The sequence below is a fragment of the Epinephelus lanceolatus genome, chromosome 5, assembly GCF_041903045.1.
Source record: "Epinephelus lanceolatus isolate andai-2023 chromosome 5, ASM4190304v1, whole genome shotgun sequence".
In the NCBI taxonomy this organism is placed as follows: domain Eukaryota; kingdom Metazoa; phylum Chordata; class Actinopteri; order Perciformes; family Serranidae; genus Epinephelus; species Epinephelus lanceolatus.
In genome coordinates this window covers 1,608,052-1,622,302 of record NC_135738.1, presented here as the reverse complement: position 1 = coordinate 1,622,302, position 14,251 = coordinate 1,608,052, and the positions used below count along the sequence as shown (strand labels likewise).

The window sequence follows — 14,251 nt, the reverse complement described above, 5'->3', positions numbered from 1 at the left end:
CAACTCAGCATCAAAGCTCTTTGTTAGCATGCCAGCAGTTAGCCCCGTCCTGTGATCAGAGGTGTCGGGCAGCTGCGGAGTCGGAGGCTAAAACCATCCGAGCTCAAACTCCGCAGCTGAAATCTGTAAGTGGAGGCGACGGCGGGGAGATGCTGGGAAATGACTCCTCGCCAACTTTAGAGAGCGAGTCTGTGAAGAGGAATCTAATTAGTAAAGAGACATTCATGTCTCTGATGTGAGCGCGCCGAGACCTGACACGCTGTGAGTCCTGCAGGAGGTCGACTCGGTTAATAAACCAGTTAACTTTGCTCATAATTTGAAAGAACAAACAAAAGCTGACAAATCATGAAATGTGATTGGCAACAATGCAAAGCTGAGGCTGGCGTCTGATTTGTGGCTTTTGATTAGGTCATGAAAAGTGTATTTGGACTCTTAAAATAAATCTAGTAAAGCAGGTTTGATCCAGATCTAGATTTCTCTGTTTTTTTTCTGGTGTTTTGAAAGAACCTTAAAACTCTAAATATGATTCCTAGTTGATGCTTGACCATTTAAAGTGGTGTTACAACAGCGAATCTACAGATTTTCCCTCAAATTTCCCCTTAACTTGTGCATTAGAAGCCAACTGGAGCCTATTTGCAGTGTATCATCACCAAAGAACCTCCAGGTGTTTCTGACAATCCTCAACAACCCCCCAAAACACAGAAATGACCAGCTGTCCTTCGTCCTTCATCAATGCCACCTTCATCTGGTTAAACGTTTTGGACTCTGATGGTTTTATAGTTCTTTTCCTCCCTTTTATAGCGTCCCGGTGGCACAGAGCACACTCCTAAAATGACCGGAGGCTCCTCCTCGGCGATGATGTTGATTTACAGGGAGATGTTGGCAGAGGATGATGATATTTCAGGAGCTTGCCGGCCGATTGGTCTGAGGATCCTGCATTTCCATAAACAGGGGCTCCATATCCACGTCCGAGCCCTCGTATATATATATACTCCCTGAGGATGATTCGCTCCCACTGCTGCCCTCCTCCTTGACTCTGTCTCATCGTAGGTGAGACCAGTTTCTCTTTCTTCCTCCTCCTCTCCCTCCTCTCCTCTCTCTGCATGCCTGAACGGAGCTGGTAAATGGATACAAAGCAGCTGAGTGGAGTCAGAGTCTTTTTGGGAGGACCTGTTGCTTAGGTGCTAAGGTGATGAAGTCCTGACCTCTGAGGTTTGTTAATAAGTGAAGGGAAATGTGATCCGGGGTGAAGGAGAGGGCTGAATACTGCAGGAATGATTTTGGAGATTTTCATGAGCTGGAGATGTGCTGATTTGTTCGCTTGTGATTTTGCTAAAGTTTTATATTTGTGCATTCATAATCGTTAAGTCTGAGCCTTGTGTTTGCAAGAGTGGAACAAGTGCTGTTTAGAAATTTGATTCCTAATTTCCTGTCTTTGGTTCATGGATTGGAGAGAAGATACTGAGATTTTGTTGCTGCAAAAGATTTTAATCTTTGCAGGAGAAATTTTGCCATCAAGACTTTTTGACTTTTTCATTGTTCAGTTTCTGGAATTTTCTAAAAAATTGAGTCGGTGCCGTAAAACAAGAGAAACTAGAGCTGATTGGTAAATTAGTGTCGTGAGAATAACGGTGAAATAAGATGAGTTTGTGGTGGAAGTTATACCTCTAGCCTAAGATTTTGCCTGGACTTGGGCACAAAATGTCTTGTTATGATTCAGATTTTTGTTTGCAGCTTTTGGCTTGTTTGGAAAGTTTAGAAATGCGACTTTTGCACTTTGATTTGACTTTTCTGGAGGTTTGATCCATAAAAACAAATTGAGAAAAGCTTCCAAAGATTTTTACAACGCATGATGTTTTAGTCATATTTTATAGACTTGGCTCAGACATTTTGGAAAAGTTGATTTCTGCACTTGAAGTTTAGTTCTGGAAAATTGAAAGACTTTTTGGAGAACAAACACAAAAAACTTTTTATAGTGTTTTCAGAGCTTTAACTTAGTGAAAATCTGTAAATTGAAGTGAGAATGTTTCAGCTTGTTTCTGTGGCGCTTCATTTTTCTGAATTATTTTTAGGCTAAAATAACTGAAGTGAAATGTGAGTCTGGGTGTGAGCCACTTGTTGAGACTGATTTGTGTCTGCAGTGTGTGAGCGTTTGTGTATTGACAGACTGGTGTTGGCAGCTAACGCGCTGCCGCAGCACATTTCTCCTCCCCGAAAGGAATTGAAGTGTTAACTCCCAGAGGATATTCAGTTTTGAACACCTGTAAAGGAGCTTATCGCAGGCGTCAGCGCCGACATTTGACCCAAACTCCAAACTCCAAACTCCAAACTTAGCTCTGTCACCACTCAGCTGCTCATCAACTGTTTTAATAGATCACATTTCATACAGAGGAGGGTCTCTGATATTTAAGCAGGGCGCAGATGATAACGTCGTTTATTCTCAATGAGTTCTTCTTCTCTTCTGCTTTTTCTTGTCAGGCCGTGAAGAAAAGACACCGCCATCATGTCTGAGTAAGTGTCGCTTCTTCTTATTGATTATTGATTGTGAGGGGATAGAAAATATTGGTTACAAGTGCAACTCATGTATTCAACGTTCAGAAGTATCAGCAGTGAAGTTTACTCGAGTATTCCAAAGTATAAAAGTATTTGTTGTGAAGAGTTAGAGTTTAGTTTGGGTGGACAGTGTGTCTGGGTTTGATTATTACAGCTGAGCAGACAAAGAAAGAAAGGAAGGGGGAACTAAGGAACAGAAAAAAGGATAAATGAAAGGACAGAATGAGAGAGGGAAAGAGAAAGAAATAAACAGGCAAAGGGAAAGAAATGATGAAGAGGGGAAAGAAGAAAGGGGGAAGAAGGAGGGTTTAAAGGGAAGGACAGAAATAAATTAGGAGACGATGAAAGAAAGGAAAGCAGAGAGGAAGGAAAGAATAAATGAAGCATGGAAAGTGGACGGCAGATAGGAAGGAAGGAAGGAAGGAAGGAAGAATGGAGGAAGAAAAAAAACAGACAATGAAAGAATGGGAGAAGGAAGGAAGGGTAACAGAATGAAGGATGAATGAAAATACGAATGAAGGATAAAAGGAAGGACAGAAATAAGAAAGGAAGTATGGAAAGAAAGAGAAAGAAGAGAGAAGGATGGAATGAAGAGAGAAAGAATGAGAAACAGGCAAAGGGAGAGAAAGAAAGAAGGAGGGATGAAAGGAAGGACAGAAGTAAATAAAGAGACTGGAAAGATTGGAAAGGAGAGAAGGAAGAGAGAAAATGAAGCATGGAAAGTGGACGGAGGATAGGAAGGAAGAAAGGAAGAGAATGGGGGAAGAATGAAGGATAAAAGGAAGGACAGAAAGAGAGTATATGGAAAGAATGAAAGAGGAAAGGAGGATGGAGAGAAAAGAGAAGGAGAAACATGCAAAGGGAGAGAAAGAATGAAGAGGAATGGAAGCAAGGAAATAATGGGGGAAGGGAAGAAGATGGGACAACAGCAGGGATGAAAGTAATAACAGAAATGAAGAGAGAGAGAGAAAATGAAACATGGAAAGGCAGGAAGAAAAAATTAAGGATGGAAAAGAAAGAAAAGAAAAAGGACAGAAAGTAACACAAAAGTGGAAAGAGAAGGAAGAAAGGCAATGAAGGAAAGAAGGATGACAGAGAGGACAGAGGAATAAAGGGAAAGGGGATGAAAGAAGTGATGAAGGGATGAAGTAAAGAAAGGAAAGAAAGGAGGAATGACACTGACACAGTTAATGTCTGATCTTCACAGTAAGAAGATGACATCGAGCCGCAGGCATCATCTGAAGGTACGACACACACACACATCACTTCCTGTCTGAGCTTCATTCAGATATTGAAGCTGCTGATTGGTTAATAATGTTGGGAAAATGTTTTAATGACCTGCTTCACAGGAAGTAAACTGAGGTGCAGAACTGGAACATATAAAGTCACTGATACCTGAAAGGTTTTATCAGGTTATCACATGTTGTGTTTTTAATCTACGGTTCAAATCACAGTAAAGCAGCAGCCAGTGATGAAGACGTACTCTTTTACTAAAGTAACTGAAATATTACCACAAAGTGAAAATACTCTGTCACAAGTAAAGTCCTACATTCAGAAACTTTGTCACGTTAAGGTGCAGACACACCAAACCGACATCAAAGAACTAGCAGTGACGAAAGCCAACTGTTGCGTCGTCTACGTCGCCTCACGTCGCCCTGTGTCAGTTGCATTTGAACACACTACACGGACTACATCCGACGGCCAAGTAGCACGTACGTTCTGCGCCTGCGTGAGAGAGAGCGGAGTGAGAGAGTGGTACATCCTGTCAGCCGAGGGGTTTCCTATCTGTGCAGCCGAGCACCGCAGCACCTCCACGGACTATTACATCCAGACGGTCCCGGTGTTTCCTCCGCAGGCTCCACTTCACTCAGCTGCCCGATAAACCCGCTGCTTCTTCCCACTTTAACCTGAATAACAAACCAGGGCTCGGTGCTCCGGTTGGATCCAAACGGAGAGCCGGGGCTAGCTCAGAGACTAGCGGAGGCTAACTGACTGTGCTTCCCTCCGGTCATGCTGCGGCTAACGCTCCGCTAGCCACTCCCAGCTAGCTCCGGTTTGTTATTCAGGTTAAAGTGTGAAGAAGCAGCGGGTCTGTGGGGCAGCTGAGTGAAGAGGAGCCTGAGGAGGAAGCACCGGTTAGCCCCGGTTTCACTACAGGCAGATTCACTCGCTACAGGGGCGAGGAAATAAAACCTGAACAGCCAATCAGAGTGATCTCTCTCACCGACAAGCTCCGCCGCCGATTCAACATACTCAATCGCCAACGCCGAAGTGCCGACAGTGCGGGACACACCGCAAAAACTAGGGCGACAGACGCTCACCGATGGCCCGACTTTGGTCGACGGCCGACCGTGGGCTTGGTGTGTCAGGACCTTAACAATACAAAAGTATTATCATGAAAATGGAAGTTTCTAACTTTAAAGTTCTGACGGCACAGATTGATTCTAAAATTATATATTTGTGACAGTGACATCACACCTGCAGGTCTCTTTGATTGTTGTTTTTATGTTATATTTTATATTATAATATTCCTATCATGACTTTTCAACTGGTCATCAGCTACTTGAATGTTTGTCTCAGTCGATGTGACGTATCGTCCGCTGTGCAGAGGATTGTGGGTCAGAATCACCAGAGAAGCATGCTGGCCAGGCGTAGTAGAACATCCTGGTATTTTTAACATACTGCGTTTGACATACAATGTGTTGGGACATGCTTGATCTTGTTCGGGCACACTATGTAATATGGTAGTATGGGTATTGGAACACACCGTATATGTGCTCATCTGTCCCTGAATGAATGGTTCCCAGTGACAGTACAGTGCCCCCTACAGGACACATTAGCATCCCACATCCATTGAGCAGCAGGGACAGCTCCTGTCTGCAGAAAGACCCATTTCAGACTCATAAATATTATATTATTGGATTATAATTATTGATGCGTTAGTGTGTTCATCACTTTAACAATCTGCCAGAGGATCTGAGAGGAGTCAGAAACACTGACACTTTTAAACATAGGCTAAAAACCCGTCTCTTCAGTCTGGCTTTTATGTAGTGTGTCCTACGTTAGTTCTATTGTTTTATAATTATTCTATGTTACTTTTTATCTGTATTTCTCTTATTGATATTTCCCTGATTGTTTTTATATCTTATTTTATTCTATATTTTATCCTGCATTTTATTTTTATTTTTGTTTTTATTCAGTGGTCTTATCTGTATTTTTCTCTTTTTATTATTGCTATTCTCCTGACTTTGAGTTCATATTTCATCCTGCATGTTATTTTGAATATTAATTTTTTTTTCTTTTAGCAGCAGCACAGTAGTTTTGATCTTGATTTTATCTTCTACTATTGTTTTAAATTATTATTGTATGACACAGTGTGCACTAGTTTCCCAGTCCTTTTTCTGATTTTACTTTTTTCATTCTCTGTATTTTTCAATCAAAATGTAAAGCACTTTGAATGACACTGATTTGTTTTGAAAGGTGCTATATAAATAAAAATTGATTGATTGATTTAATGTTGCTGCTGGTAAAAGTGGAGCTGATCTCAATAACTTCAGTCCAGCCTATAATAATACATCATCATTTAGATGTGTATATAATTAATAATCTGAAGTGTTTCCCTCTGAGACGTGGCAGAGTTCAAGTGTAAAGTAGCATAAAAAGTAAAGAACAAGTATCTCACCTTTGTACTTAATCAAGTAAAGTACTGGAGTAAATGTACTCAGCTACTGTTTCAGCAGTTTTATTAAGAGTTTCTTTTGTTGGAGGAAGTGTGTTTGGATATTTGTGTGTGTTAAAGGTTTCAGTTAAAGACGTGTAAAATGTTCACGTTGCATTGAAGATTTGGTTTTGGTGTTTATTTTCTCATAACAGTTGTGATTATTCTGTGACAGTATTGATCACAGCCGTGCTGATATTCAGTTCAACAGCACTCTCTGTGGTGTGATATTGTTTACATGCATCAATAATTATAATCCAAGTGCTTTTACTGTCAATACTTAAAGTCTATTTTTATTCTAATACTTTTGTACCTGTACTTGAGTAAAGTTTTTGATGCAGGACTTTTACTTTTAACAGATTACTTTTATACTGTGATACTGACAGTTTTACACATTATCTGAGTTCTTCTTCCACCACTGCTCTGTAGTGTGCTGGACTGTTGTTGTTGTTGTTGTTGTTGTTTTTGATTTGTGTTTTTAACATCTGGCTCTGTTAGTTGTTTGTTTGTCTGTACTATAAACCTGATCAGTTCATCACAGCTGAGACAGTTTGAAGCTCTGAGGCGCCACCTGCTGGTGGAATGTCGTGTTACAGCTGTTCTTACATACAAGCATAGAGAAATTATTAAAGACAAAAATTGAAAACAAAAAATATGTGTATTATACGACTATATGTACACAGAGAGAAAATACAAATATAAATATTAGAAATATGTACAAGTATCATCCTACAACATAAAACCACAGTGTAAATAAAAAATTAAAATGCAGCGATGTGTGTGTTAAATGCAAGAATAGGATAAATAACAAGTAAGTGCACCAGCTGACAATGTGTACAATATAAATGCAGTTTTAATGCCAGTGTAATGCACAGTCGAGTTATTGCATAAATTATTTGACTTGTTTTATTGAAAGTTAATAGAAAATAAATAAAAGTAACAGAAGTCCTTTGTTGTCGTTGTATAAGTACAGGGAAATTTTTTAAAATCAGTGCAAGTTAAAAGGTACCAACACGTGACATCCCAGAAAAATACCTGAAATAAGATCAATAATAATCAATAATAAGAGGCAGGTGTTGTTTTTGTCCTCTGCAGAGACCAGTAGTCCTGGTCAGACTGTTGGTAGATTAGTTTTTGCTTCATGTTTCTCACTCACAGAATAATGTTTAAGAAATACTAAAAAGTTTTAAAAGTTTTGTCGTGTGATGAACTTAGTCTTCATACTGGTTTATACTGTGTGTTGAAGCGTCGTCAGCTGTTGACTTTAAACTGGTTTCAGTCACAAACTGGAAGCTTTGAGTGTGATTTTATGAATGATGTGTTTGCTGATACAGTAATTTAATTATTTTCCATCATGGTGATTTATTCATCGTTAATATTACGGAGCTTCAGAGGATCATATTCAGGTTCTTTGTGATGTTGCTGAGCTCCAAGTTGACTCGAGTTAAATGGAGTAAAGTATTCTTTATTTTCTAAATAGATGGACCAAGAAAAACCTCTGTGACCCAAACAAGATATGTTTCAGGTTATTTATTGTCATACGTACAGATAATCAGGCTCCGTCCATCAAACGCTCATCTGATGTGAACTGAGGAAACAAACACACTGTACAGTAAAAACAGCAGAGGTTTGGAATTTTGACAACGTTAGACTCAACTTGATAAAATTAAAAAAGACTTTAATACCGATGACTCGTGACTTAATTTGGACTTGAAACTTTTGACATGAAAGTACTTGATACTTTTCCTCAAGCCCAAAAATTAAAAAACATTTTTCATTTACCTTTGTTTTCTCAATCAACTCACTCACGTGATGCCACCAGCGCCAATTTGGGAAAAAAATGACACCAAAGACGATTTAGTTCATGTCCAAAAACGATGCGGTGTTCAACAAAAAACACAGACTGCAGCGTGGAAAACACACAGGTCGAAAATTACAACATCTTACAACCTTGTTTGACATTTGAAGTTGTGCAAAGAACAGTAGGTGGAGCTTAATGCTAATGCTAATGAGCTAATGATTAGCTAACGTTAGCTTCACAACCAAGTATGTTTTTTAACAAACTTGTTTTAACAAATAAATGCAAACTTTAAAAAGCCTTCATAAATGATGTACATTTAATATATTATTACTGTGTTTTAAAAACGGCTTTAAATTTGGTTTTGATGTCTTTTTTTTGCCTCAACAAGGAAAACCAGCCTCTCGGGTGTAGTGTCAGCGGTTGTTGGTGGTGTAGTGTCAGCGGTTGTTGGTGGTGTAGTGTCAGCGGTTGTTGGTGGTGGATGGGTTCAACAACCACCGACACTACACCCACACTACACGGACTTTTGCCACCTTAACTTTCGCCTTTGTCCCGCTGCGTTTCCCCAGACGCCTCCAGGTGCTGTTAAACAATAACTGCGACCAGCCATGTATTATGCTAACGTGAAAGGACGGCTTTTTTAGTTGGCGTCTGAAGTCAGAAGTCTCCGCCCAAGCACCAGATTTCGACGACTTTGGAGTGAGACCCTGTTGGTCTTGACTTGGGGGTTGACTTTAGACTTGAGTGCAAAGACCTGAGACCTACTTGTGACTTGCAAAACAATGACTCGGTCCCACGTCTGAAAAAACAAGAATCTAAGGCAGAAAATAGTTAAAATATAACATATATAAAATATAATACACAATATGTGGTCGACAGGTGTACAGTCAATATGTAATGTGAATGTAAACATATGCATAATGAGAAGTAATCAACATACAGAGATGTAAACAGGTTGTTAAACAGGAAGTAATAATGATAAAGGGACAGGTCTAATTTGTTAACGCCTTCAGAGTCAGAACATTTTTATCACGTGCAAAACTCACAACAGTGTTCACATTTAGAGATAAAAAATAATCCTCACAAACGTTCTTAAACCTGATGAATGACTGTATGAAACCATTAAAGAACACATTAGTCCTCCCTCTGCTGACTCTCGCTCCTCGATGTGTCCCTGCAGAGTTTGATGCTGTCCATCGCGGCCAACTGGATCGTAAAGGAGAAACAGGAGCTCGTAGTCACCAAGCAGAACTACATGGCTGAGCATTGCCCCAAGCCCAACACCAGCGGAGACCACAGTGCCCTCATAGTGAGTGTTTATTTAATGTTCGCACATACTGTTCAATTACTCAACTGTGCAGGTGTCTTAACACCTCTTGTATGTCTTAAGTACTGTTGCTAACATTGTGTCATAATGCACATTTTTATTTCTATTCTATTGTATTTTATTACCTCATATTAACATACTTCATACACCAGCATGATTAGATAAGTGTTTATTAGCAGCAGTTTGCAGCATGATGTCGTCAGTGAAGGGTTGGGATCGGTGAGTAAACATCTCGTCTGTCTGCGTCTTTAGGAAACCTGCAGAAAACTGCACTCCCTCATCGACAAAGTGGATGAAGAAAGGTACGACATGGAGGTCAAAGTGACCAAAGCTGACAAAGAGGTACGTCTCCTCCTCCTCCTCCTCCTCCTCCTGCTGCTGCTGTGCGGCCTTTGAGCTTCTCACCACACGTATGCAAACACGACAAACAGCTGACAGAAATCATTCAGACTGAACTCAGTGTGTGTTCGTCATCAGGAGTGTGTGTGGTCGGGCCTTTTTTTCCTCTGACTGCTCTTCCTTTTCCTGTTGTGTCTGTGAGGTCATGACGTGTCAAGTTTTTGCTCAAGTTAGTGCTTGAAATGGAAAGAAATAAGTGTCAGTGCTCCTCTCACAAACATGCTGATGTATCTGACTCTGCTCATGCTCAGTTTGTGTTGGTGTCAGCCCAACGTCATTTAGACTCGCTGTTGACAAAAACAGCAGGCAGGCGAGAACGGGAACAGGTGAGCATCACGTAGTGCGACCACTGCCCCATGGGTAATGCAGTTTATTTAGGGCTATTATGAATCACTCAGAGAACTTGATATGGACAGGGCGTATAAAAGTACCAGCAGCTTGTGGGAGTTATTATTTTTAAGTTTTAGGGCTGCTGTGAAACAGCGCCTATTTAAGGCAGCAAAAATTGACCTTGGCTGCATCAGTACACTGAACAAATCGAGAGAGGATGGCAGAAGAAACACCCGCACACCAATTCAACAGTTGTCCCTCCATTGTGACATTAGAAAGTGTCACATTTATCTTGCAAGTGTACTCTTCTTCAACGTTTGCTTTACTTCCTGGATTTTTCCCACATGGAAATTCTGACCAATCAAGAGCAGCTTTCTCACACAAGGCATTTGATCTGGTCCTCTTGTAAATGCTGCCGTGAGAACACGAACCAACTCTAGGCAATTATACAACTTTGGAACAACATGAGTCCCTGATTCAGACCAGAGGAGATCACTCTAGGGCTGACAGCAGCCTCACACACCTAAAACACACAGTAAACATGGCTTAATAGCAATAATTTCGAACACAAGTGCACAAACTGGCTTCATTATAACTCACAAGATTCAGAGACAAAACACAGATCTTTTTCTGAACACATTTTCACCACAAATACAACATGCTAACGTTATTAGCATAAGGCTATGACATTTTACACTGCATAAATTAGCCTCGTGGCAAGAGGAGTTTTCCTACCTAAATAAGGCTTTATTGTCTTCACAATTATTGTTTCTTATATGTAAAATCAAAGTAAGTAAGAGCTTTGTTTTCACTGAGGGAAATGGTTTCAGCTTACAGAGACAGACAGGAGGTCTGCAGCACCATGGAGTATAGTTAAATGTGTGGGGAGGTGCAGGTTCTGTGTAGACGCGCACCCTACACTGGAGCTACAATGGAGGAAGAAGATATATCAGGCTGTAGATACACACACTGTACTTGTTTGTGTCGATCTGAGTGTGAACATGAGATTTGTTGACGACCAGAAAAGAGCAGAACTTCATCAGACTCTTCCTCGCAGATCGAGGACCTGAAGATCAAAGTGATCGACCTGGCCGGAGTGAAGAAACCCGCTTTGAAGAGAGTGCGTATGTCCGCTGACGCCATGCTGAAGGCTCTGCTGGGCTCCAAACACACGGTCAACCTGGACCTGAGGGCCAACCTGAAGCAGGTCAAGAAGGAGGTGAAAGAGGAGGTGAGTCTCTGCAGGACGTCAGCCACTCAGGTAAACACATATACAAACAGTCGACGCCTGTTGACCGTGACCTGTCTGTGTCTTGCAGCCTGCAGAGGCGCTCGGCGACTGGCGTAAGAACATTGAGGAGAAAAGTGACAGGAAGAAGATGTTCGAGACCTCCTAAAGAATCCACCGCCGCTCCTGTAGTCACTCTTTGGCTGTTAGCACTTTTTATGGAATTTATGGAATTTTTAGATGAACTGAAAAACCTTTTTGTTTCATTAAATCTGTAAGTTTCAGTTTGGCCTGTCATTGTACATTTGTATAGCGAGTGGTTCAGCTTTGATTTCCTTCTCCAGTATCAGACCTTTATTCTGTAGTGTGACTTCCTGTTGACTTTTGACAACTTCCTGCTTCATAGTGTTTTTGTAATAAATGTGTTTTTATTTCCTAAGTCTGTTCGTCATGAGGTATTCTGTCTTTGACTTGGTGACGCACACCACTGCAGACGAAGCGCATGACACACCTTGATGAAACTGAAATCATGTCGGAGTTCTTGAGATCGACATTTAGCTCGTTTACCTGTGTTTGTTCTTGTCAGACGTTAAAGCTCCACCTGCCCTCGAACAGAATTCATGCTTATTTTAAGTTCAGCTAATATCTGCTGCAACAAAAGCTTTTTTACTTTTACTACTTTTAATTAAAACTGAATTTTCTAATGTGACTGAACTTTATAATATCGTGAGCTGTGTTTGAGGGCGGGGCCGAGCTTTAATGAGGTTGTGTTGTGCTGCTCCTTGTAGTGCTGTGCATGTCAGTGAGGCACGAGACACAATATCCATGCTTCCATCTGTAGTCATGTGATCAGGGAGCTGTGAAAAGTGAATGTTGACCTGTCGTTTAATAGTTCGCTTCTTAGACTTAGGAAAATGCTTTTATTATTTTCTGCTACGGTGGCTGAGAGAGCAAATGCTTCAACGTCCAAAAACATTTCTATCAGGAGAAACGTGCTGCAGCTTCAGAACAAACCGGCAGGAGAATGTCGGCATTGTACGTTTCAGCAAACCACGAATATATCAGTGTTTCTACAGTGGCGTAGCATGTGAGCTGGAGGGGATGGTGGACTTCGTGACACCTTGGTGAGACACCTGCCAAGCTGTACGCCACCAGTTTGTTTAATGAGTGATGGCAGAGCTGCTCTTCAAGCACCAAACATGGCTAGTTTTTTAGGGACCCATCTATGTTTTCCTGGCTGCTTTTTAGGCACAAACAGTGCTTATTTTTAACAGAGACGTCGCTGCATTTCCAGCCAGCATTGTGGCCACCTAAATCAGGCACTTCCATAATCTTTTCCTAACCACAACCAAGTGGTTTTTACACATTAACCATGGCGTTGTTGAAATGTAATGTAACATAATAATGTGCAAATGTAGCTCATCAGTGGTTTGCAGAAACGTACAATTCCAACATTTTAGCAGCAAACATGCTGCAGATACAGATACCACAGAGGGAGGTCAAAGTGCAGCAGCTTGACTTATGACCCGAGAGATCAGATGAGATGAGAGAGTAAGGCCCAACATAAAAAGATACTAAATATTTTTTACGTCGGGCCTTTGTCTTTTACACGCTCTCGTCTGGTCTCTCTCAGGATGAAACTGTTCCTCTTAGCGCTCTCTCTAGGAGCCGATCTCACTCCAAAGTCCTGGTAATCTGGTGCTTGGGCAGTGACTTGCGGCGACAGAAACCAAAGGAAATAGTCATCCTTTAATGTCGGCATGATATGTGGCTGGTTGCAGTTATAGTTTAACAATGCCCGGCAGCATCGGGGGAAAAACAAGCACAAGGACAAAAGTTAAGGTGACGAAAGTCTGCCTGGGGCGGGTGGGGCGGGTGGATGGGTCCAACAAACACCGACTTTCACCTGAGAGCGGTGTTCACGTCTTGTGAGATTCTAAAGCCTGTTCTTTTTTCTTAAACCCAACCACATGTTTTTGTTGATGAAGGAAAAAATAACCCTGTGAAAACAGACAATGCATGTAACAGGCTGAAGTTGACACGGCGTCCCAGAACGTCAACAACCAACACACCCAGGGTACCTTGGACGTCATATGTGGATGTGGAAAGTCCATGACCAAACGTGGACATGTGATGAGGTCACAGTGAGGACGTGTTGCCTCTAGAGACCTGGACAACCTCTGTTGTGTTGCCCGGCTGGTAGCTTGCATCATTTCTGTATTTGCAGCGTATATTTGTTTTGGATTTTTGGACGTGTTTTTGAATTGCTGTTGTTTCTGAAGCCTCAGCGTCTCTTGGGCCGCTGCAGTGTGTTTGCTCTTTTCAGCCACCATTGATTTTGCATGTTAAAACTTAACACTTCAGATAATGAAACAAAATCCAGTTACAAAACCCCCTAACCTATCTATGATTACATGTTCTAAACTCAAGGTTCACTTACTGACCTTTCCAGAGCTTTCAGTCCTGTCCTCTCACCTCCTGCAGACCCCTCAGGACCACATGTTCTCACAAGATCAACATTTTTCGTGCTTGGGTCATGTGATAACACCTCAGGGTTTACTGAAGAAGTCCACACGAGACTGTTGAAAGCTCTAGAAAACAAGCAAGTACGTGAACTTTGTTTTTAGAATATGTTTTATAAGACCCGCTCCAGTAAAATACATTAACCCTTTGAAACTTGGAGCAACATCACTTTTCTTTTTCTGCTTTCAGACAAGTATTTAAACCTTTGAACCCTCTCTGAGCAAATTGGTTTAATTTCATTCTAAAATATGATAAAAAAAAATAAATAAATAAATAAAATAAAATAAAAAAAAGCAGTGAGAAATGTTCCACAAACAAAGAAAAAAGCTAGGGGAAAATTATATTCATAATTATTATTATTTAATTTTTTTA

At 40.9% G+C, this 14,251-nt stretch overlaps 1 protein-coding gene across 4 annotated transcripts; it reads left to right on the top strand.

Moving 5' to 3' along the window:
* The first annotated feature begins 931 nt into the window (after nucleotides 1-931).
* LOC117262072 (troponin I, fast skeletal muscle-like) lies at nucleotides 932-11,640 on the top strand. 4 transcript variants are annotated; one of them, XM_033634732.2, is made up of 7 exons: nucleotides 932-1,050; nucleotides 2,479-2,511; nucleotides 3,761-3,797; nucleotides 9,253-9,381; nucleotides 9,652-9,741; nucleotides 11,186-11,359; nucleotides 11,448-11,640. In XM_033634732.2, the coding sequence occupies exons 2-7, from the start codon at nucleotides 2,504-2,506 to the stop codon at nucleotides 11,523-11,525; spliced, it is 516 nt and encodes a 171-aa protein (XP_033490623.1). In that variant the 5' UTR covers nucleotides 932-1,050; nucleotides 2,479-2,503; the 3' UTR covers nucleotides 11,526-11,640. The 4 variants fall into 4 exon arrangements, with proteins under 4 accessions (XP_033490623.1, XP_033490626.1, XP_033490625.1 ...); XM_033634735.2 differs by having other exon boundaries at nucleotides 1,022-1,120; XM_033634734.2 differs by lacking the exon at nucleotides 932-1,050 and adding an exon at nucleotides 1,132-1,212.
* The last annotated feature ends 2,611 nt before the right edge of the window (nucleotides 11,641-14,251 follow it).

Excerpts from the sequence above, each read along its gene's own strand:
- LOC117262072 (XM_033634731.2), top strand. The coding sequence starts at position 3,744 with ATGTCTGATCTTCACAGTAAGAAGATGACATCGAGCCGCAGGCATCAT. Across the intron at positions 3,798-9,252 it reads GCCGCAGGCATCATCTGAAG|AGTTTGATGCTGTCCATCGC; the intron begins GTACGACACACA and ends GTGTCCCTGCAG. Across the intron at positions 11,360-11,447 it reads AGAAGGAGGTGAAAGAGGAG|CCTGCAGAGGCGCTCGGCGA; the intron begins GTGAGTCTCTGC and ends TGTGTCTTGCAG.